At 45.9% G+C, this 25,281-nt stretch overlaps 1 protein-coding gene and 1 non-coding gene across 2 annotated transcripts in view; both read left to right on the forward strand.

The window, feature by feature from the left end:
- DCPS (decapping enzyme, scavenger) overlaps positions 1-25,281 on the forward strand; it is a 72,429-nt gene that overhangs the window by 34,052 nt on the left and 13,096 nt on the right. The window contains exons 3-4 of the mRNA XM_063139483.1: positions 6,585-6,730; positions 12,659-12,772. Coding sequence (XP_062995553.1) covers positions 6,585-6,730; positions 12,659-12,772 — 260 coding nt within the window. The remainder of the gene's footprint in view (positions 1-6,584; positions 6,731-12,658; positions 12,773-25,281) is intronic.
- TRNAA-UGC (transfer RNA alanine (anticodon UGC)) lies at positions 19,862-19,936 on the forward strand. Its single transcript has one exon. It is a non-coding gene; the product is annotated as a tRNA-Ala (tRNA).

Genomic DNA, 25,281 nt, shown 5'->3' on the forward strand with positions numbered 1-25,281 from the left:
CGTGTCCTGAGCTCTGGGAGGATCGAGAAGCGATCCTGGCCCTCCTCTGTGTGACAACCTTTCAAGAGTGCTATCATGTCTCCCCTCAGCCTTCTCTTCTCAAGGCTAAACATGCAGGAATATCTGGAATTGCAGGGAAACAGCCTTGAGAGGTAGTCTGGTAAGAAATGAAGAAGCCACAGGGGCAAGGCGGCAGGTACTTGGTGGACTGAGTTGGGAATTGGTTAAGGTTTGTGTGCGATCCACGATTTCCAGAACCTCCACTATTTCTGATGTCACTGGATGTATAGGACTAAATATGTATGTGGGTCTATTTGGATCAAAGACGTAAGTGTTGAATATCAATTTTGGGGGCTAAATCTGACCTGCCTGGGGTCCGAATCCGGCATTCTGGGATTTCCCAGATGGCCATGCCCCCTTCCCAAATCGTGAGTTTGTTCCCACTTCCTCCACGCCCGGCCACATACTGTTCAGTGGATTTCTGGGATTGCACGTCCCCTGTCCCCCTCCCCCCCATTCTGTAAAGGTTGAAACCCCCCTCCCGAGGCTAAATTGTTGGCAGTAAGAGACTTAAACTAAAATATGCCTAGATTTGGGGCATTTTTGTCCCCGCCCCTTTGCCTTCGCCCCCCCACCACCACCACTCCGTAATTGAACTCTGACCTTGGGCTGAAAGATGTTCAGCACCCCTGACACAATTGATGCTGAGTGCAAGTTTCAAAACCTTTTTTGCAAGAACGCTTTCGAAGAAATTGGAATTCTGCGCACCTGGGTCTCCAGCCCATATACACACCACCCCAAAAGGCGCCTCTCCAAGCTTCACTCAGTGCGGTTAGTCGATTGGTGCGTGAAGCTGTTGCTAGAAAATAAAAATAAAAAGACTGCCGTGGGCCATGGATCTCTGGCGCCAGGCCCGCCTGTTTGCACCTATTCCTTTATGAATCTAATGTATAACTGTAGTGTCTCGTATCCTGAAAGCCGCATGAAGAAAGCCTTGAACCTCCTGTTTGAGTGGGAGAGGAGATACCTGCGGCTCCTGCCATCCCGTCTTTCCAGGGTCGTCCTCTGCCAAAGCTGGTGAGGTGCTGAGCCAGCGAAGGAGGGGTGAGATGCCAAGACCAGCCAGCCAGCGTTGTCTCCAATGGGAAAATTCAAAGGTCTCGATCCCTTGGGACCAGGTTGCAAGGCGGCTCTCAGTTGAACAGGAAGTGCCACGCAAAGCTTGCTCTCTTGAGAAGAGACATGCACCTGTTTTTATAAGGTGCGCCAATGAGTTTCATGTAAGAGTGCCTGATTCCTTTTCCAGAATGAACGGAAACCATGAATCGGAGGGCTTTTGTGCGTATCAGATATTTCCACGTACTGCATTTGGATTTTATAGCCTCCCTCACCCCCACCTCCACCCCCGACTATCAGTGCAAACGTTCTACTTAGGCTGCTTGGATCTCCAGCTTAGAAGAGCTTAAATAGGATATCCTCCCCACCCTTCTTAATTCTTTGTGGTTTTAATGTTTTAGTAGGTTTACGCTTCCTGAAGTCAGAACAATCAGACTCTGGGAGTAAAAAAAACCTATATCCCCTTTCTGTAAAAAGGACATGCCAAGAATTTTAATCTCCGGTTAAACAGGCCCCTGGTTTTTATATCACCTACTGTAAACTCACTACACAGATTCTCTCCGCCTATTCTGGCAACGTTCCTCAGCTTGTTGTGGCCACCATTCCTCAGACTTTTCTTTAGCTGCATTAATCTGGGAGAGCTCTGGTAGATGACCTTGTGCTTTCTGTAACAATTCACCTCTTGGACGTTACATTTACCAGGAGCTTATTTTGCCACAGCTACCTCCTACTTAGTTATGTACTATTATTTATTATTCCATTTATATCCCAACTTTTTTTCCTCCAAGGAACCTGCCAGGGTGGCTTGCATGATCTTCCTCCTCCACTCTGTTTCATCCTCACAACAACCCTGTGAGGTAGGTTAGGCTAAGAGTGAGTGATTAGCCCAGAGTCACCCAGTGAACTTCATGGCCAAGCAGGGATTAGAACCTGCATCTCCCAAGTCCCAGTCCAACATTCTAACCACTACACCATACTGGCTCTCTCACCTTGGTGAAGCTGGCTATCTATGGGTCTGGTCAGTGGATGGGAGACCTCCTGGGAATCTCAGGTTCATGGCTTTGGTGGAGAAAAGTTGGGAAATAAATGGAAGAAATGAACCCACATGTTTAAAAAAGCTGCATTGTGCTTTCTGATTGTTTTGCAGCCGTAGCAAACTCCTTCAAATCCACACACACACACACCCGGTAATCTCACAGCTTTGCAAGCTGAGGAGCATTCACATACAGGTTACTCACGCCTCTTAAGTTGGACCTAGCTACTTGGTATACGGATGCTTCAGTTATACATTATCTATTACGAGATAGGAGGGACTGCTATATATTTTTAGCTTGTAAGCCTGTGGGCAGCGACTGTCTTAAGAAATATTTTTGTAAGCTGCCTTGAGAGCCTTTTTTGGCTAAAGGGCAGGATAAAAGTGCTATAATAAATAAAGAAATAACCCATGTGTGAATGTTCCCCAGCTTTCCAAACTGCGAAGCTGGAATGTTACCGGAGGGGCTTGAAAGAGTTTGCTATGGGCTGCAAAATCATCAGGAGGGCTGTCAGAGGACAGTCTTCCATGGTTGAAAGATAACGGCTCATGAAAAGGAGCCACATTTAGCACCGGACAGCAGACCCCGCAAATGGTCACCTGCTCCCAGTCTATAGCGAGATGCCTTGTCTTTCTGTTTAAATTCCGGTAGTTATTTCTAAATGTGTCTCTATACGTCTAAATTACCAAATGGAAATAGGGTGCAAATCTGTGTTCTCTGTTGTTCCCCCACCCTGTTGTGGCGATCCAGTTTCTCTTTATCAGTCCTGTGGAAGTGCCCACCCTCATTCTGGCGTACAAAGGGAGAGGCAGCCATTCCCGCGGCTTACTGATGTAGCCAACCCTAGAGCGCCTGTAAGGATGGTAACCCAACTGGCTGTGATCAGGAGGGTTTGCAGCTGATTCAGGGCCTGTGGCGCAAGAAGAGACTAGGGGCCTTACTAGACGAGGCCTTAGCGCGCCTTCTGACCCGGTTTCCCTGCTGTGCGTCCAGATGACGCACAGGGGAATCCGGAGGCAGGCCGCGCTGAGGCCTGGTCTAACGCGCCATAAGCGAATGCGCTTATGGCGTGCTTTTTCCCCAGCTCAGGCCGGGGCTGGGGGAAGTGTGGTGACTTCCGCGGCTTTTCGCGGCTCCTCTCTTACTCACGAGGAGCCGCGAAAGGCCGCGGACCTGCCTGGCACAGCGCTCATAGGAGCGCTGTGCCCATCGGCGGGGGGGGAAGAGAGGGGAGGGCGAAGGATGGCAGGGTGGGTGGCACGGGGGAGGGCGGGAGAGATCGCGCCGCGCGCCGCCCGAGCAAGCAGGCGAGCTGCTTGCTCGGGCGGCGTGCGGCGCGATCTCACCCGCCCTCCCCCGTGCCACCCACCCTACCATCCTTCGCCCCTCCCCCCCCGTAAAAATAACCAAAACAACCGGACTTACCAGTCCAACGTCTTCGGGCCGCACCAGGCCCCTTTAAAAAAAAAAAAAAAAATGGCGGACGCCGCAGGGACGCGACGTCCCTGCGCGTCCGACGTGTGGTAGCCTGGGGGAGGTGCGCTAACGTTAGCGCGCCTCGGCCCCGCCTCCCTGCCAGCGTAAGCCTGCAGGTCTAGTAAGGCCCAGAGAATGGTGAAAGAAAACAGGGTAAAGAGGAAGGATTGTAAGAAAATGTGAGGGCAAAAGAAATGAAAAAGGAGCTCCCTTTTTTAGTGCTGCATTTCTGAATCTTTCATACATACTGCTAACACATGTCTTAGGCTTTCAGGGTTAGTATGGGGACCAGCTTTAGGCAGTAATCACCACCACCTCGGATAGCCCATCTTGAGTTAATTAATGATTGTACTAAAATCAATCAACATATTTCTTTGATAAAGCCACAAGAAAGCAGAAGTTTTCCAAATGCCTCGTGGAGATTTGAGAGAGGCCAGACACCCACCCACCCACCCCGCAACTGCTACGGAGAATTCTACCTAGAAACGTTAAAACTGCAAACCCTTTCCCACAACTTCCTAATAAGAAACGCTGTTGTAATTTCCTGCCTCTCTTCTGCACTGTTCCCCCCCTTGCTTAGCTGTCAAAAAGTTTAAATGTATCAGAGTATGTTTGGTTTATTGGCTAAACGCCACGCATTAATAAGCAATGCCCAGTCTTGTTTCATACTTGACTCGGGAGCTAAGGTTAAAAAACCACCCATCTGTCATCTATCAGGAAGGAATCGCAGAGTGAGACAAAATGCCCTTTCCATATTGAGTGATAAGAGCAAGGAATTCTGGGACCGATGTCAGCAAGCATCTTAATAGATAGGCCAACATAAGTAGGAGGGCGTTAGACAGCATGGGCAAGCCTGTATGTCCTTCCCTGGGGTCCCACAACAGCGGAGGCGTCATAATGAATGGTACATTGGCTTTGCAATGCGCCAGCAATTTCCAGTATCCCGCATGAGTACAAGGAATACATGGCCAGTCTCCTGCTATAGCCATCGCCTCTCTTTTTATTACAGACAATCTAGGGTACCAGGGCTTGGATTCCTACCGAGAAAACCTGTCCGTGTGAATCAAGTCCAGAATAAAAACCAAACCAAAGAAAAATCTCTTGCAAATCCAGGCCGGCCACCTGCTTGATGTGACCATTTCCAAGCACTCGGTTGCGCTGTTAGGGGATTTGATTTGTGTTTTATTTGGCCCCACTGTTTTCTCTCTGTTCATATTAATTTTTATCCGTCTTACATCGGCGAACCTCTCCCTTGGACGTGGCCTCTGTAGGGGCCAGTTTTTGTTCCTGCCTGTTCTATTTTGTTTACTGCCACTGAAAAACGATGTGTCAAATGAGTATTTTCACCGGGTTTTCTTTTCCCACCCATCCTGTATTGGGAACATCTGCATACACTGGTGTTGTGTGTTTTTTTTAACAAGCAGCATTCTTCAGCATCTAGGGTGGAGGAAATCTATATTTGGGTACCTCGGACATCCCGTTCTTTCAGTCACCCTTGTGATGAACGTGGCTTTGTTCCCCTGGAACATCAGGTCTTGAAAATCTAGTACAAGTTTCCAGACATGGTTTTGTCTGTACGTTACCCGGCGTTGCATTACATGGTGTATACATGATAATTATTCACATTATTGGCATTAGTATTTCTACTCTGCATTTTCATAAATAAAACTTTTTTTAGAAAAATATATGTTGCTATAAAACATATCAAATCACGTCACCCCAAATCTCTGGAGAACTTCATCCAGTAGTTTCATGTTGATGTTAAATACCGCCGAACACAACATTGGACTCTCCAGAATCCCATAAGCCAGGGTGCAGAACCTCTAAGGTTCCCAGAAGGCCATACTACCTTCCTCTGGTGCAGCACCTTTCTCCTAACCATGGATAGTTTAGTTGTTCCCCGGATTTTGTGCAGTTTTTTCCTCTATTCTAAAAAGTTTAAATGTCTCTCCTAAGGCTTAGTTACTGGTAGTTAGAGGTTTAAGCTGAATGATACTTTTGGGGGCATGTCTATACCTAAGGGTGTAGAAGGAGGGAGGGAGGATCACAGACTTACCTGCTTCCGCGATCCTCTCCCAGGGTCTAGACATCTGTGTGGCATCCCAGAAGGGAAGAGGGACATCACGGCCACCATTTGGGAATGGAAGGGGAGGGGAGCTGCATGCGTATGGTGAAAAGGAAGGTAAACCAACCTCCCCGCCATCGTAGGGATGGCGAAAATGCTGGGGGGGGGCACCCCCGAAAAGCACAGAGCCTTTCCCCGCAGCTCAGTGTCTGTTTCCAGTGCTGCGCTTACACACGAGGAGGTGGGATCGCACACCACACCTCCCACAGTCCTCGGGATGGTCCTAGGACTGCGGGGAAAATTGGGATAACTGAGCAACTGGGTATCCCATGAAAATGGAGGGGTCATCCCTGGTTGCCCCCGGGATCCTCTGTGTGTTGATGTTGCTTGAAGGATTAGCACTGCTTAGCTCTGTGCCCCCCTGTAACACCTGTTCAATCTTCACATTTGTAAATACACAGCTACATAAATATATAAAATGCATTGCACTTTCCTCCAGAAGAAACCAGCCCTGCCCTGGATGTCTCATGGCTCGGGCTGATCCCCCTGCAGTTCGATCCGTTGGACAGAGCTGAGTGGCGAGACGTCCTTCAAGTCTCGCATCCTATTGACCTGTGCTGTCCCAAAAGCCTTGTTTGGTGCTCTTGATGGTTGTGGTTTATTCCTAATTTTATGAAGCATCAGATCATTCGACATCATTCATTGTGCTCTTGAGTCCTGGTCGGAAGAGGGTTTCGATGGCCACTGTGCAGCCATCTTCGGTGCATGTGAAGTGTCCCTTCTGCAAAGAACCGCTGAAGGCAGTCTCTGGAAACCTCCAAAGACACCGATGGAATAGCTCTGGCTACATCTTCTTGGATGATAACGCTGTGTATCTGTTTTTGCAATTCCAGGGATAAAAACAACCGTGGTGTACCCAGCAACGGAGAAACACCTCCAGAAATACTTGCGTCGGGAAGTGTATCTCATCCAGGAGACAGGGGAGGATTACAAGAACATTACTCTCCCTTTTATACAATCTCAGAGCTTCAGCATTCAGGTATGGAATGTAATTCCTTCTTAGCAACAGGGCCTGTGGCTGGCGTCCAAAGAGATATCACAGGCACACCCACGACCGTGGGTTATACCCAGTTGAATTTTTGAGGGTTTTGTTTACTCCTTTGAACAGCAGACACACACCCCCCCCCCCGGCACACACACACACACACACACTTTTCTGGTCTCCCAATACCTTATCACAAACTGTTTACAAAGCTGCCTTCAGTTTCAAAAGAGGTTTGGCATGGGGTGAGGAATTGAGTGTGTGTGTGTGTGGCTTTTGTTCAAGACTCGCAGGTCCAGATTTCACTTGGGTGAGCATAGCATGAATTGTGCAGCTTTTTGGATCTAGGCCAAGGCCTTTTTAGGGACACTTAGCTGATTTTAGCAGACAGGCTTTTTTCTGTGTCTTCTCAGACTGGCTTTTGTGACTCAGTCTTTTCGAGAGATAATTATGAGTACTTAACAAGATTTAGCAAATGGGTTGGCCTTTTCTCTCTCCCTTGGATGTAATTTCATCTGGCTTTTGGTGGCCTTCAATATGCGGTAGAGCAGATGTGTTTTCCTCTGATGCACTGCTCTACGTTTAACATACCCTCGGTGTCCTCTGCATGGGCCGGAATACCATTGGTAGATATTTAACGAGAAATAGTTCTGTGGTTGTTGTTTTTAAAAATATGTTGGTAGCGCCATCAATCTACCTGGCTCAATATATTTATTTATTTATTTATTTATTGCATTTATATACCGCCCCATAGCCGAAGCTCTCTGGGCAGTTTACAAAAGTTAAACTGCTCAAAAGATGGGTCCCTGCCCCAAGGAGCTTACAGTCAGAAATAGACAGTGGGAGTGGAGAAATAATAGGGTGCAGGGAGGAGAGGAGAGGCAAAATAGAGGTTGGGACAGGAGATACAAGAGTAACATGAGAAAATGTAGTGGCACCTATTTACGGTGCAATCTTATACACTGTCTACTCAGATGTAAGTGTCATTGTGTTCTGTCGTGGTGCTGGAGGTTGAGCACATCAAGGAGGCCATGAGCTAAACCGTGAAGGGACACCCAAGACGGGAAGGTCATGGTAGAGAGGTCAGACTAAATACGATCCCTGGGGAAGGCAATGGAAACCCACCCCTGTATTCTTGCCATGAAAACTAAATGGATCAGTACAACCAGAGATATGTCGGTATACCATTGGAAGATGAGACCCGCAGGTCGGAAGATGGTCAAAATGCTACTGGAGAGGAACAGAGGACAGACTTGACCTTGGGGGAGCTAGGGGTGGCAACAGCCGACAGAAAGCTCTGGCGTGGGCTGGTCCATGAAGTCACGAAGAGTCGGAAGCGACTGAACGAATTGACTACAAAACAAGTGGCTATAGGGCTGTAGCCTCAGGGTTGGTTTCAGTTGGAGTGGGAGTTAAGGGCTGAAGTCAAAAAGGGAGATGGGGCATGTCCTGGGGGAAGAAGAAGGGGAACTGAGCAAGGAAATAATAGTAATAGTAGCAATTCCCCCTGACTGCAGTAGAGGGGTAGGTGAAACAAGGCCCACTCCGTTAGCACCCCTTTTCTCAAAAGTCTCCCAAATTGGCCATTCCATCTGGTCCTCCTCTATACCAGTGGTGCACAAACTTTTTTCCCGAAGGCCACAGGTGATTCTGGTTTGGAAGCCACATGTATATATCACACACACACACACACACACACACACACACACACACAGAGGAACACACATATACCCCAGCGAACCTGCTACAGATAGCTGTTTCATCGCTGCTAACAGTAGCAGGGAAAAACTGATTTGTATTGGAATCTCTGGGGGACGCAGTAGGTGCAGACAAAACACATGGAGGGGGTGAGAGGGACAGTACCCTTCTCATCTCCTCCCTTTCAACCTCCATGACTGGAGCAGAAGGTCGGAACGGGCACACCACTGTCTTGATTCAATCAAGACAGTGTTGATTCAATCAGGACCACGTGGAGCAGCTGGGCGCGGACAGGTGGCTCGTTGGCGCCATCTTTTCAGACCTTCAGCTCTACGTGCAGATTTTGGGGTTGGACCAGGGCCATTGGTCAAATCAGTGCTGGCCCAATTCTGCCTCCGCATGGAGGAGAACATCTGAAAAAGGGAGTTGTGGAATGCGGAGACTGAAAACTGGTCTTGTGGATCAGACCATTCAGGATTTAAGTCTTCTCTCTGCCATGGATGCACTGTGGGATCAGAATAAGCTGCCTTTTATTTATTTATGTATTTATTTATTACATTTTTATACTGCCCAATAATTGAAGCTCTCTGGGCGGTTCAGGGGTCTCACGCAGACATTGCTCCCACCCCCTGATCCTACCTGATTCTTTTTAACTAGAGATGCTGCCGATGGAACCTTTGGCCTTATTCATGTAAAGCAGGTGCTCTACCACCGAATTATGATTCCTCCGTCTCGCGTGGCCGTGGGCCAGTCACTGTCACCAAGGCTATTTTTCCCCTTGCCCTCCCCACCCCCAAACATGGAAAGGTGAGGCTTTGGGGGATGGGGTGGGGGGCCATTAGCCCCTTCTCATCCTGGTAAGTGGTGATTCTCTCCCCTTTTATTTTGTGTTGAAAAGTGCACAAACATTTGCGTTTTATGGGAATAGAAGGAGACGACTCTCCCGGGAGAGGCGCTGGCTGATTGCGCGGAGTGGAACGTAATTGTTTTAGAAATAACCACACCACTTTGGCGTCATGATTAATTAATTAGTTAATATTTGCGCAAGAGTTTTGATGAAGGAAGTCGCATTTGAAGGTAATGATAACGATAGCGAGGGTGATGATAACGATTTGATCCGCAGAACGAGCCCTGCGCCACAGATACCCATCCAGGCTCCTAGCTATTGCTTGGTGGGGTTTTGCTGATTGCTGCTGTCTCAGTGGTCCTTTCCCCCACCGCCTTTCAATACTTTGTATCTGTAGCCTTGCGAGGATCTTCTAAAAGGATCCTCCGCCCCGCCCCTGCTGCCGTGTGCCCTTTTTTAAAGCGCAGTAAATGTACAATTGTTGCTTACTTTTGACACAGGGTCTAGTTCCTGCCTATCTCTCCTCTCTCCTCTCACACTATTGCCCCGCTCATGCTCTCCGCTCCTCTGATGCCATGCTTCTCGCCTGCCCAAGGACCGCCACTTCCCTTACTCGGCTTTGTCCTTTTTCTTCTGCTGCCCCTTACGCCTGGAACGCTCTTCCAGAACACTTGAGAACTACAAACTCAATCACAGCTTTTAAAACTCAGCTAAAAACTTTTCTTTTCCCTATAGCTTTTAAATATTGAGTTTGTTCTGACTCTATACTGTTAGCTTCACCCTACCCGGTGCCTGTTTACCCTACCCTGTGCCTGTTTGCATTCTCTTTCCCTCCTTATTGTTTACTACAACTTTATTAGATTGTAAGCCTATGCGGCAGGGTCTTGCTATTTACTGTGTAATCTGTACAGCACCATGTACATTGATGGTGCTATATAAATAATAATAATAAAAATTATTATTATTATTATTTATTTATATAGCACCATCAATGTACATGGTGCTGTACAGAGTAAAACAGTAAATAGCAAGACCCTGCCGCATAGGCTTACAATCTTCTTCTTATTATTATTATTATTATTATTATTATTATTATTATTATTATTATAATTTTTCTACCACAGCTAAAGCTTGTCTTGCAGAGATATTGCCTAGTCCCCACTCAGAAACCGCACTATTTCATCGCTGGGAAAATGTGATTCCGCCATCTCTGTCTTGCAGATACTAGGCCAGGGCAAATAGAAAAGTCTACAACATTGGCGCCAGGTGTACCTCCCGCGGGAGGGTATTTCACAGCCAGGGGGCCACCACAGTGAAGGCTCCTGCTTCTGTACATGCGTAACGTGCTTCTGAAATGGATGGGGTATAGAGATGGACCTCCGCTGATGTTCTTAATGCATGGCCAGGCTGACATGGCACTCGTTCAGATATTTTGCCCCCCTGTTCATTTTAGCAGATGAGACGGAGAGGAAAAACTGCACATTTCATTGTCAATGAACCTTCTGAGCTACACACCGTCCTCGCTCAGGCTAAGCTAAAATCAGAGGCACTTTGAAATGCAGTGATCACAGCAGAACAGCGGGGTTTCACCACGCGATGCAGCCACGAGCTTTGCGTCTGTTACGCCGCTGCGCACCACAGTTAAATGTGGTTCCTTTCTTGTGATGTGTTCGTGATCATTTACAGCTGCAAAAGACTGGCCCTTCTTCTCGTCTCATATCTGCAGCCTGCAAAGAGATCCAAATGTGCCCTCAATCCTTGTTTTCTTCACTTAAAAATAATAAGAATAATTATAAAACAATTCTGCCACCAGCATAAGCAGTCCCTACCACTAATAACGCGTGGCAGGCGTTAGCACGGCTACCATAAAGGGCAGGCAATTGCTCTTGGAAGCATCAGCCTGCTCAGACGCTGGACTCACACTGCCGTCTTACGTCATGGGAGGGAGCAGCCCTTTTCTGTGTTTCTCATTAGTGGGAGTGTGCAGAAATATTTCACGTGCTAAAATGCTAGACGCAGAAATCATTTGTGGGAAAGTTACTGCAAACCGAAAGATCAAAATGTGTCGAGGGGCTTCAAATAGCCAAGATCAACAGCTTTCTTTGCATTTTCCTCTGTGACGTTAGATTTTAGGCCCGTCCCATCGGAAGGGCTCGGAATGTCAAGTGCCTTCCCTTAGAGAGCCAGAACCCAGGTCCCTAGAACTTCAAAGTACTGACGTAATGATAAAACTCTGTGGTTGTGACTTATTATGGATATGGTGCCATCACTGTGCCTAGCACTTCATTGTGGATAAGAAGATAGGCCCCAAGGAGCTTACAATTTGAATTTCAACACAGCAGAGAAAAGGGAAAGGAAGTGGAGCGAGGGAAGCAATACACAGTTGTTTTATTCATGCACGCTTGAGCGGAACCGAAAACTGCCTCGCAGAATTCAGAGAAGCATGCAGCCCGAAGGAAAACTGTGTTCTGGTACACGGATTAGCCAAGGGAGTGTGAATTGGGTTGGTTCCATTCTCCCCCATTCCTCGTCATACCCGGTGCAGAGATGTGGCAGTATTATCACCTCCATCTGAGGCTGATGAGAAGAAAGCTCAGCCGCGAGCATTGACTCATGCAGGGAAGCAGCAGGCAACCTCCTCTGTGGGTTCACAGGAGCCCTTAATTCAAATCTACTCCTGGTAACACACTAATAAGCCTGGTGTGTGATTTGGCAGCTCCTGGCCTTACAGTCCCCATTGACTGCTCTGTCGGGTTCTGTACCAGTAAAGGATGAGAGCAGACTCATAACATAAAGGCCTTGCAATCTATTTTATTTCATAAATTACCTCTTACTCCACCCTTTCCCGCAGCTACATTTCTGCAGTTCTCCTTCAGCAAAGTCAGTTTCAAGGGAAATTCTTTCCAAATTCTTATGCAATTGTTCTGCAGTTGTTCTCCAGAAGTGTTGCAATTATTCATCAGAAACTAACTGTCCAAGAATCTGCTAAATGGAGTCTTCTGCTTTCAGAAGTGGCAAATGCCCAGTGCTTTTTTTTTTTTTTTAGAAAAGGCAAATTCACCCCTAATTCATCTGGTGATGGTGTACATAAGAGAATAATTCCCTCTTTCCACTTAGAAATCGAGGCAGGCCCTGACCTGTGACGTTGGATTGGTTTATGGATAAATAATTGTAAACCATCTTAGCTATGAAAGCATTCGGCTCTTTCGTGAATCCAAATGCAGGTTTTATGCGCTAGGACTTGCAATGAAGTTTCCACGGACAGATAGGAAAACAAAAGGAAATCAGCCTAGGTTGGAGAAACACAGTATTTGAGGCTGATGAATGTTTGGTTTTACTGTTTGTTCGCTTGCTAAAAGTAATTAATTTATCTCTTTTAGTGGGTATACAACATCCTGGAGAAGAAGGCTGAGGCTGATAGAATCGTCTATGAAAACCCAGACCCTGCGGATGGTTTTGTCCTCATTCCAGATTTAAAATGGAATCAAAAACAGGTCAGTTTAAGGTGTTCCTTCATTCTTGGAAGGCACAGTGGCAATTTTAAAAGTAATTGTGGAAAGGACCATATTCTAGCACAGAACATACTACAGCATAGACTTCCCCGACCTGGTGCCTTCTAGAGGTGCTGTGGCTACCATTCCCATCATCCCCAGCCAGCATGATGTGCTGGAAATTGGTTACTGTTCCCTTTAAAGCTCAACCTCAGCAGGGAAGGTTTTCAGCATCGTGATCGCATCCCTTGCTTCCTAATAAAGTGCTGGAGTATCTTCACATTCTTTCAAACGCCTCTTTTCATGCACAGTTGCCTACAGTTCAAGGCTTCCTGTTTATCGAGAATAGTCCTCATCTCCCCAGTAAATCACTGGGAGGGTTCACACTCAACACTCAACCATGTGCACAAGCTCAAGGGTTGCCCAGCACAATCTCAGACTAACATACTTCCCCCTCCCCTCCTGGAGGAATAAACCAGGATTCCGTTCCAAATTACCTGATTCTTGGCTTCTCACCACATGCAAAGCAGGAGTTGGGGGTTAAAATACAGCCTAATCAATTGCCAACCTAGCCAACTGCAAACCATGGGTTGTGAAGCTGGGTTGATTAACAAACCGGACTTGGCTTTAAACCACAATTCCTGGTTTGCATGTAATGACAAGCAAGGCATCAGCTAAAGTGCAGCGGAATCCTGGTTTATTCCGCCTCCTGGCTTATTGGAAGGAGGGAAGGGGAGCGGGAGTGCTTGAGCCTGGCAGTTTGTGCAAGCTGCTTCCTACTCGTAGATGTAGCACTACACTGTGGTTTAGAGTTATGGGCCAACACAGTAGATGGCCTAGTTTGCACGTAACGACAACCCACATACGGGTTAAGAATGGGTTGTCTTTGTATTGTGGGTCGTGGTTGAATCGTGGGTTGTTGTTATGTGCAAAACATGCACTTCAGTTTAATTATGGGCTGTCAACCATGAACAACCTGGTGATTGCAATTCAAAAACAAACCATGGGTTCTCTTCCTGGGTTATCTATAGTTAACAGCCTACAGTTAAACCACTGTGCAGGGTTCATGCATAATGGCATGGATACTGTTTTATACTGTTGTTTTTATATTTTTGATGGTTTTAAATTCTGTATACTTTTTAACGTTCATTGTTTTTAACTTTTGTAAACCGCCCAGAGAGCTTCGGCTATGGGGCGGTATATAAATTTAATAAATAAATAAACAAACAAACAAAGCCATGACTCAATGACAAACCACCATTCAATGACAAACCATGCTCAAGCCATACTCTGGATACATATCTGAGGTGCCTTTTTAGAATTTTGTCAGTAGGGCTGTCAGAAAAATCCACAACAGAATCAAATGAGTTTGGATTTCTGTGAATCCGACCTGCAGATTCCACAGCAGACCAGCTTTCCCGGAATTGCACGGATTCCATGGACTTGAGCATATATATATTTTTACTTCCCCCAAATTTAACCAAATTAGTCACAGAAAAGTATTTAAAATAATAATAAAAAAGCACATTGGCCAAAAAATGCACATTTCCCTGATAGGCTAAATCATGAAAATGTGCAATTTGAGGGGATTTGCACATTTGGAGGGAAATTTGTATATTTTTGCAAGTACAAATTTGCACAAATTTGGGAAATTGGAAAAAAAAACACACCATCAATGACCGGACAGTGGAACAAAAAGCACCTGAAAATCCGTGAAACACAGATGGAACAGATTTTAGAAAACCCATGGGTCCCTAGTTGTCTGTAACAATAACACATATGCAAATGTATACACTAATGCACCATCAACTTGGGACCAGGATACCTGAGAGAGCGCCTTCTCCCTTACCAACCTGCCCGGTCAGTGAGGTCATCTGAGGGCCTGCTCCTGGTGGTTCCACCTAGATCCATCCTCCGATTGGAATCCACCAGGGGAAGAGCCTTCAGCGTGATGGCGCTCCTCCTGTGGAATTCCCTGCCTCTGGAGGTCAGACAGGCTCCGACCTTGTACTCCTTTCGGCGCCTCCTGAAAACATCTTTATTCCAAGAAGCCTTTCTTTAACATGCAGCCTTGGATTTCTGATTTTTGCTTCTTTTTAAATTTTGTTTCAACTGTTTTATTCTGTTTTTATTTTCATTTTACCTTGTACACCGCTCCGAAATTTTTCAATGGGGAGCGATATATAAATATTCTAAATAATAATAATAATAATCTAGTGTAGAGATTGACATTATACACGCTTCTGGTCATATGGCTCATTATGAATGCTCAGTTATGTATTATAGAGCCAGTGTGAAAGGCAAATTTCATGTTAGGGATAATTATGAAAGGAATTGGGGGGGAAACCATGCTGAAATCATGCTCCCCTTATTACAAATCTATGGTGCTAACCCGTTTGGAATACTGTGTGCAGTTCTGAGTAGACTTCAGAAAACTGCATAAAAAAGGCATCTAAAATGATCAAAGGCCTGAAGCAATTTCCCTTTGAGGAAAGGTTACATCATCTGGGACTGTTTAGCTTAGAAAAAAGGTGTGTGAGGAGAGACAGGATAGAGGCGAACACAGTTATGCATGTTGTGGAGAAAGTGGATAGGGAGACTTTTTCTCCCTCTCTCGTAATGCTAGAACCTGGCGTCCTACCATGAATCTGCTTGGTGGAAGTTTCCGGACAGATGAAAGGAAGGACTTCTTCACACAACACATAGTCAAACTATGGAAGACATAGTGATGGCCGCCAACTTGGATAGTCTTAAAATTGGGTTTGATAAATTCATAGGGGTTAAGGCTATCAGTGGCTACTGGTTCTGATGACTATATTCTACCCTCCGATACTAGAGGCAGTAAGCCTATGTACACAAGTTGCTGGGGAACATGGACACGTGTGTCCTGCTTTTGGGTTTCCCTTGAACAGCTGGTTGGCCACTTTCTGAACAGAATGCTGAACCAGGTAGACCTTGGTGTGACACATCATGGCTCTTCTTACGTTCTTGTGTTATGAGAACGGGAATTCCAGAAGTCTGAGAATCTCCCTCTTTCAACTGCAAAATGTTGAAGGACCTGTACTATTGCATTCATGTTGCTTTCCCCACCCTTCGGCCTCCTGAGGACATGCCCACGTGTACTGGCTTCAAGCTATTGACTAACCCTCATCAGCTCTTTCACAATAATACAATGTCATCAACAAACATGAGACATCAGAAAAGGCCTTTTGCTATAATAGCTGTTTTTACCATAAAAGCTTATTCAAATTGTACAGCTTCCATTATCAAATAGGCTTCCATTTCTTTTGTGTCACGACTACAGCCTAAAGAGTAGTGGCCCGGGAACAGGAAAATGGGTGTGTGTGTTTTCTCCCCCATTTGCTTTCCTGAGGAGTTTTTTTCCCCCCAATTGAAAAAACTGAGGGGGGGGAAACTCCCCCTCAGATGAAATATTTTCCCTTTTATAATGAGTGAAATGTTTTTAGGGTAGAGTTTTACTCAGTTTTAGACCGTGTACAAGCTCATGCAGGGTATGGAGAATGTGGATAGGGAGACATTTCCCCCCTCTCCCATAATACTAGAACCCAGCGGGGTCATATCCCATGGTGCTAATTGGTGGGAGATTCAGGACAAATAAAAGGAAGGACTTCTTCACACAGCCCATAGTTAAACTATGGAATTCGCTACCACATGATGTGCTGATGGCCACTAGTTTGGATGGCTTTAAAAGGGGGTTGGATAAATTCCTGGAGGAGAAAGCTATCAATGCCTACTAGCCCTGATGGCTATGTGCTACCTTCAGCATCAGAGGCACTAAGCCTGTACAGACCAGTTGCTGGGGAACATGGGTGGGAGGATGTTGTTGCAGCCGTATCCTGTTTGTGGGTATCTGCTCAACAGCTGGTTGGCCACTTTATGAACAGGTCTGATTCAGCATGGCTTTTTAGCCCATGTTTCCCCTGTGGGTTCAAAATGTCTACAAATTTTACATCTTTAAGTATAAGCTATGTGATCTCCAATATGTGATGAATGTTGATCGATTTGTAGGTGGACACCAGTAGATCTCTCAGTTTTACCTCCCTGCAATGAACACAATGATGAGAACTAGAAGCTTGATATTTGAGATTCTAAATGATTCTGGCAAATCTAACAAAAATATTGTTTTATTCATTTTGCATTTTGTGATTGATTTTTTTAAAAAAATAATATCTCATTTTCATAATCTGCACATTTGGGGCATAAATTGACCTGCCAGTAATCCTTTCTAAGACCAAATTAATGATCCTAGTCTCCAGAAAGCCTGAGAGATTGTCACTTGCTTTTATGTTTTATATAAAAGGACAGGGGCCTTCTAAGCACTTGCATAACAGAAAGTGTCAGCTGCCTGCTTCTTCTTTTTTTAAAGCAATTGATAAAAATAACTAATTGTAACTGGGGGGCTGTCTTCACAGTGCTGGGTTGGTGCCATCTCCCTCTTCAACCCCACACCTTCTCTCTCCCAAGGTGGTGTTGAGTAGTCCTGACACCAAGCAGGGAGCACAGGGCTTCTGGGCTTCCATCTGGGTCCTGGAGCCGCCCCGCCGCCTTCTTGCTGAAAGGCGACCAATCACTAGTTACCTTCCACAAGGCTCCACCCCCGGGTTGGCTCCAGATTGGCAGCTGAGTGGCGGCAGAAGCACCATGTTGACATCACTCCCTTTGACGTTTTCAAAACGCAGCATCACAGGGAAGCCCCACGGTGGCTGAGAACCTGCACCTACGTCGTCTAACCGACGGGGCGCTGGTCCACAGCCACTGCGGGGTTTTCCCCGTGTGTTGACAGCCCCTGGGCGTTGCACTGAACATTTCTTGGTCATAAAAAGGTAATCAAGGTCATCTACTGCCTCTGTACCATGATGGAGTGAGCCGTCATAAACTTGGGCCCTTTATAACTAAGAGATCACCTCCTTACTTTATGCCCATTCCCCATCGGGACTTTTCCTAACAGTGGTCCCCAAGCACTGAATGCAAAAAGTGAAGACGTGCTAAGAGGTGTTCTTTGTGGGTTCTCATCTTTCAAACTCCCCCTGTCTCTCTATTTCTTTACAAGCGCCTTTCTGCTACTTTCTGCTACTTTTTGGAAGGCTTTTTTGTAGGCAGGGAGGGACAATGGGAAGACTTTAGCTGCGTATCTGGCCTTAACTTTACACGTGTATTAATTTTGTGCATTTTATAATGCTTGCCTCTTGCCTGAGCAGAAGACAAATCTTAAAGCAAAAAACCTAAATAGAGCAGAGGTTAAAAGTGCCTTGAATTGCTAGCTGTTGCAATCTAATTTCAACATCAGCAATGTGGGCATGTTTTACTTCTGTTAAGCAGAACACCATGTCCAGAGAATTGCATTAAAGAACAGAATTGCATTTTTTAACGTGGTGCTGCTGAGATCGTACCGTTAATTCCTTGTCTTAAGTGTTTTCTAGCTGGATGGTGCAAAGTTAAGCCCTGGCTGCTCTTTTGCAAGAAATAATGGGCATTGCAAGGTGAACAGCGAGCAAAAACGGACCCCCTGGCAGCAGTGGACACACAAGCGGTTATGTGGTCAGCTACACAACTGCAAAAGATCCACATATGAGTTGTAATCTTTGGGTTTCAGAACCAACAATGCAGTCCCTTTGTTCTCCTCTTTTCCTGGATTGTGGCCGTGGGGTGAAAAAAGTCATCCCCTGTGAGGCAAAGAACGAATTCAAATCCGGTATGCCTCACTGATCTTAAAGTGCCATCTTATGCGTGTTTAGCTGGGGCATGCTGGGAGTTGTAGTACTTTTTCTGTCTAAAATTGCATAAAATTGTGCCCTTAGTTTCCCATTTTTTAAAAACCCATGTATTTTAATAAAGCCATATTTCAATGAGATTAACATAATGCTACTAAATTCTCTACCGCCAGCCCTTTCGTTGTCTGCCAGCTGTTGGTCCTGTTCCTGCTTTTACTTGTCCATTTTAAATTATTATTTATTATTATTTATATCCCAGCCTTCCTTGAAAGTAGCCCAGGGCAGCGCAATCCATATAAAACAGTACAACATATAAACGCCATTAAAATCATAACTCTAACATTATAAACGTAATAAAGTGCAACAAAACCTTCACTGAAATGAACAAATATGTCTTTAGCTGTTGCCTGAATGACAACAGTGCTGGGAGAGATGGATCTCTATGGAAAAGGAGTAAATGGATTGTTTTTATTTTGAATTATATATAAGCTGCCTTGCAGTAGCCAGGCACGATATAAATGTTTTAAATAGAGTTAAATGACTTGTTCAGTATCTGAAAAAGGCATCCAGGTGATATGCACGTTCATTTCAAGCTTCATTAATTGATAGATCTTTTTAAAAGGCGGATCGTTAATCGACTGAAAGTTCTTCAAGCGTTATTTTTATATCTTTACTCTTACACACAACATGTCCTGCAAGACGGTGCTTTTACCAATAATTCCCACCGTCCTTTTGAAAATCCCATCTCATTGCTGTAAAGGAAGAGCGCCCAGCAACCAGCTGGCTTCTCGACTGGATTTAGCACGGATCCCCGGGCCAGACACTCACGGCTCACACAAATGAGGTTTAAGACCATTTATTTGGAAAAGGGTAAGGATACATGGGATAGCAGAATAAAACTTAATAAAACATGCATAAAAGTGTAAAAACCCAGCACAAGCAAGCTGCAAACTAAACTACAAAGTCATACGTCACCCAGACCCGCCTCAGCCGACACCTTCCTGTTCCCTTCACAGGGGGGTCTTTATACTATTCTTTTTACTTCTTCCCCCCTCCCTTCGGCTTTGATGCATGGAGTTTCTTCACACTTCAACCCGGGATGGTTAACCACTCAAGGACGCAAGACAGTTACAATCAGCCTGGCTCCGGTCTGCTCCCCCTCATGCAGCTGCCTGGTTCTTATCTCCCCTCCTAAAGAACCATAAAAACCCATAAAATTCATACATTAAAAAACATGCCAGTCCCAAGGTCTGATTAACCCTCATCTTACCCTTACAATTGCTAGGATTTATGAGGGGTGTAGCTTAAAAGTTTCCCCCCTGCTACTTAAGGTGCTTCCCAGCACAAATCAAAACGTCAGGGAGGGGCCGTAGCTCAGTGGTAGAGCGTCTGCTTTGCAGGCAGAAGGTCCCAGGTTCAATCCCTGCCTTCTCCAGGTAGGGCAGGAAAACCCCAGAGAGCCGCTGCTGCCAGTCAGTGTCGACAATACTGGGCTAGGTGGAACAATGGTCTGACTCAGGCCAGAGCTAGACCTAAGGTTTATCCCTGGATTGTCCAGGGGTCAAACCTGTTCATGTAGGTGACACACAGGGGATTCAGTGCTCAGTCAGGGGCGAACCCTGGATGATCCTAGGATAAACCTTAGGTCTAACTGTGGCTACAGTTTAAGGCAGGTTCCTATGGTGATGATCACCTTTAAAGCCTGATACCTGAGGGATTGCCTCCTCCCTTACCCACCTACATATTTCCTAAGATCAGGTGTCCTACCTAGTGTGGAATGAATGATGGGTCCAAGGTTTTGAGGGCCATTGGGCAACACCCTCTCCATGCCCCCCTCCTTCAGTGAGGCTACCTTCTCACCACCATGGTCACCATCTGCTCTTGCTCCTCATCCTCTTTCTTTCTTTCTTTCTTTCTTTCTTTCTTTCTTTCTTTCTCATCATTGCTCCCACTTCCTTGCTTGACAGGTAGGGAGCCAGGGAGCAAGCCCGGCATTGGCACCTGCTGCTCCCCCTTCTCACCACCCGCATCGTCTGGGCCAGAGCAAGAGGCAGCTGAACAACCCAGGATTTGCCACCGCGACATGCGAACCGGCTCATTGTTGTGAGTGGGTGGTGCATGGGCCCTAGAAGGATGGGACGTCGGTTTCTAGATAAATAAAATAAATAATGGGCACCATTTCAGTAAAGTTTCTTCCAGCTATGCAGCTCTCTTAAGCCTGGCCGTGCCATAAGGCGGGGGGCGTGATTTTGAGCACTATTAAAGGCCAACAAAATAGAAGTCAGTATTGTTATTATGATATGGGGAGATTCTCATTTAGATTTTATTCCTAGCCCTTCTGGGTGGTGTGGTTTTATCGTGCGTATGTGTGCCCCAAGCTGCACTCCTCTGAGTGGTGTGATTTTATTGCGCACACCCCAAGCTGCAAGCCACCAAGTCAAATCACAAGGGGTTACATGTGGCTCCCAGCAGAACTTCAAAAGCAATCCTAATTCAATTGGTTTTTGAAACGGGTCCCCCCACCCACACACACACAACACACCCGGTCATAGTGGCAATTTAACTGAGAAAAATGGGAAAGGGGGGGTAATTATTGCAGGCTACTGAAGGGCAGCAAGAACTCCATATGTTGTATATTGAACTTCTGCAGAGGGGCAGTGACCTTAATAAGAGAAGAGGAAAGGTGGAGCTGATGTTATTCAAACTGTCAGGCAGTCTGTCCAAGCTGCTCAGGAGGGAATCGTTTGCTAAATAAAGTAACAGATGTTGCTGGGTCGAATTATACAGCATCATGTCTAGTCCGGGTGGTGAGGTGGGATGCTCTATGCACAACCCCCCCTCCCCCCCCCAGCCCTGGGATTAATCCGCATCATCCAGATTATAACCATGTTACAAGAAAAGAGCAGATTCAAGTAGGGTGCTTGAAGGGCAACCGTGGCCGGTTGAGCTCTCAGAATATGCAAGGGCCCATGTTCCAGTGGTCCAAGCGAACTCATAAATGTGTATACTTGGAACTGCATGGAATTCTGAAGGTTTTAGACTTGGGGCTTTGGTAGCAAGGACGCTACCAAGCCTTTGCCAAAATAAGGAACAGTTTGTGCTTAGGGCTTGTATGGCCACAGCTAGACCTAAGGTTTATCCTGGGATCATCCAGGGTTCGCCCCTGCCTGAGCACTGGATCCCCTGTGTGTCACCTAGATGAACAGGTTTGACCCCTGGACGATCCAGGGGTAAACCTTAGGTCTAGCTGTGGCCTATGTCATGCTAAAATAACAAAAGCAAACAATGAAAGCAGCAAGAAAAGCTTAAGAACATAAGAAGAAGAACCATGCTGGATCAGACCAAGGGTCCATCTAGTGCAGCACTCAGTGGCCAAACAGCTGTCGACCAGGGACTGACAAGCAGGACACGGTGCAACAGCACCCTCTCACCCATCTTCCACAGCAACTAGTGTATACAGGCTTACTGCCTCAGATACTGGAGGTTGCATGTAGCCATCAGGACTAGTAGCCATTGATAGCCTTAATTTATACTGTAATTCTGTGACTCAGATAAATTATGCAAGGCACTGAAGCCCTGCCGCGAAATGTGCAAAATCTTCTTCTGTCTTCTGAGATGCAGCCATTGCCTATTCAATGCTGGTTCAGACAGAAAGTTCAGCCATGGTTTGGTGGTATGAGAATGAATCGTCAAGGAGCTCTGAGCTTGCTCACTCTCTCCTCCCGTACTTTCTGTCACTCATGTGCAGCCATTGTTCGGTTCTTTCTTAGTCTGAGGCAAACTAGGGTGTTTTTCATTTCAACTCAACTAGAACAACCAGGTTTGTTTTTGCCTTTCAAAGCCAGATTGGAAACCAGGGTTTGAATCTGGTTTTCCAATACTGTTTTGCAGAGCAGATGCAAACCATAGTTTGGATGAAACACCAAACACTGGTTTGCCCAACCGAGGCAAAATGGTGGTTATACTGTGGTTGGCCTCAAACCAGGAAAATAATAACCATGGATTGGGGGAGAGGGGGCAAAGGGGGGGATACACAAACCTAATGATCCCTCAAGGCTCACCCTCCTAGTGCCAAACCATGTTTTGGAATTATTGCTCAGTTTCAAGCCGATTTTCATAACTGTAAGAGTTAGAAATTGCTGCTGCTTCATTTAGTGAAAGCTGAGGCTCTCAGGAATCTAAATCATGTGGCCAGTGCCAGGTTTCTGCACTTTTTCTGCATTTCTGTAAAGTTGCAGCGGTTGCACAACTTTGCACTAAGGGAGCCACCAGGGTGGGATGTTGTGAAGAACACCGGATGAGCAACATTTGCTGCCTCTCTAAACTGGACCTTTCTGTGGATTCAATAAGAACAGCGCCCCTTTTTCTGTATTTTAGCTCTAGCTGGAACTTGACCAGTGTGGTCTCTGCAGAGAACATTCCTTAAGCTTAAGTTCTGGTTTACTGCTCTATCCACACTGACCGATTTTTACCCTGATTCTTGCGAAAAGTAGTATGTGGTCAGAGCTACAAATCTCCCTTGGGCTGCTGCCATTTTCTGACTTGGAATGGTGGGATGTATTTTTAGTTACAAGCGCTTCTGGGAATTTAAGTACTTGAACAAGAGCTGGAAATTCCACTTATCATTTATTAACCTGCTGTCACTCTAGGGATCTTATTTTTATCTCATATATATATATATATATATATATATATATATATGTGTGTGTGTGTGTGTGTGTGTGGAGAGAGAGAGAGAGAGAGAGAGAAAGAGAGATTAAACAGATTTAGGGTGTAATCCTATGTATGTTTAGACAGGAAAATGTCCTAAAATTCCCAGCATTCCCCAGCCAGCCTTCGTATAAATTTGCGTAGGGTTGTGCCTTTAGTTGTATAGGCCCATTGAAATCCATGGGATTTAAGGTGGTCATCATGACTAACTAAATTCCCATTGATTTCAGTGGGTCTTCTCGAAGTATGATTAAATCTGGATCCAACCCATTTACTTTAATCACTCCATTTCCTGTATTTTTGAGCTATAATTCACCTTATCCCAAAGGCTCAGACCAGGTAACGAGCTTTCTTTACGTTATTTGCCTTCTGTAGGATGCCGTGACAATTTTACACACTTCACATAACAGGGTGGGGTAGGACGGAGGTGGTCCTGGACGAGATGTGATGCCTTGTTCAGGACCACCTTGTGAGTTCCCAGATTTGAAACAAAATTCCCAGTTCCAGTGCACTCTCTGCTGGATCATGTTGGTGATCTCAAACGTAGGGATCCTTGGGCTCTTTCTTCAGGGCTAGAAGACTCAGCATTTGATCCTGCACGTGGTTTGCTTTAGTTCAACATAGAGATAAAATCCCGTCGTAGTTCTCACAGTGAGCTCTCCATCTCTCAAGCTGCAGGAGGCCCAACGTGTTTCACATTACGTCATCCGCAACCATTTTAGCAACGGCATTTTAGCAACGGCAGCTGCCCCAACCCACCCTGTGTCCCAGGAAGAAGAAACCTGGCAAGAGAAGGGAAGGAGAAGGTCCCTTTCTTCACCCAGTGAAAGAGAAACTCCTCCAATGCCTCCATTTCTCTTCCCATTCCTTTTTCTTTCTGTATTATGTCTGTTAGATGTGAGCCTGTAGACAGGGGATCTTTTAATATCTGTAACACATTTAGACTTGTTTAGGCCCTTTATAGAATCATAAAGTTGGAAGGTTGCTCAAAGGTGATCTAATCCGTTCCCTTGGCAATGCCGATAGGGGGCCACCCAGCCTCTGCTTGAAAACGTCTAATGGAGGAGACGTTTTGACTACCTGCCAAGACTTCTGTTCCACTGTTTAAGTGTATGCTACTGCGGTTGCTGCTGCTGCTGCTGATAAACAATAGGCTTATGTATTTCAAATAGGACAACACTGTTAGGGTGACCCTATGAAAAGGAGGACAGGGCTCCTGTATCTTTAACAGTTGCGTAGAAAAGGGAATTTCAGTAGGTGCCATTTGTATATATGGGGAACCTGGGAAAATTTCCTCTTCATCGCCACAGTTAAAGCTGCCCTCTTTTAAATCTGGTCACTCTAGTATAGCTCCTGCACCTTTAACTGTTGGGGTGAAGAGGGAATTTCACCAGGTTCTCCACATATACAAATGGCACCTGCTGAAATTCCCTTTTCTATGCAACTGTTAAAGATACAGGAGCCCTGTCCTCCATTTCATATGGTCACCCTAGACAACACTGGGTCCCCCCCCCCCCGCTTTTGTTCCTTGATCTCCATCTCCACTTTGGTCCCCAGATGGCTATAGTACGACATAATACGCAATCTCCTTTGTTGGAGCACCTTCAGGCTTTCCAAACAATCTATTATTGATCCAGAGTCGGACAGAAGGATTCATTGGGCACTGCTGAAATCAAGAGAAACTGTAGAGCAGGGTTGGATAACATGCAGCCCGTGGGCTCAACTTGACCGATTTACCGCTCCGTAGAGAAAAATGGATCAATGATTTTGCTGCCACTGAGAGATGCAGGGAGAATTCCATGGGGCTCTGGCAGGAGTGCGGCCCATGAAGGGGTCCGGAGGAGGACAAAAATAGTCCCTCGACCCCCACAGTTGGCCAACCCAGCCCTAGAGGAAAGCTGAATAAGAGTTTTAATGGTCGATGGTAGGGCTTCATTGCCATCCACTAGGGTGACCCTATGAAAAGGAGGACAGGGCTCCTGTATCTTTAACAGTTGCATAGAAAAGGGAATTTCATCAGGTGTCATTTGTATATATGGAGAACCTGGTGAAATTTCCTCTCCATCACAA

This window comes from Elgaria multicarinata, chromosome 12, assembly GCF_023053635.1.
Source record: "Elgaria multicarinata webbii isolate HBS135686 ecotype San Diego chromosome 12, rElgMul1.1.pri, whole genome shotgun sequence".
In the NCBI taxonomy this organism is placed as follows: Eukaryota; Metazoa; Chordata; class Lepidosauria; order Squamata; family Anguidae; genus Elgaria; species Elgaria multicarinata.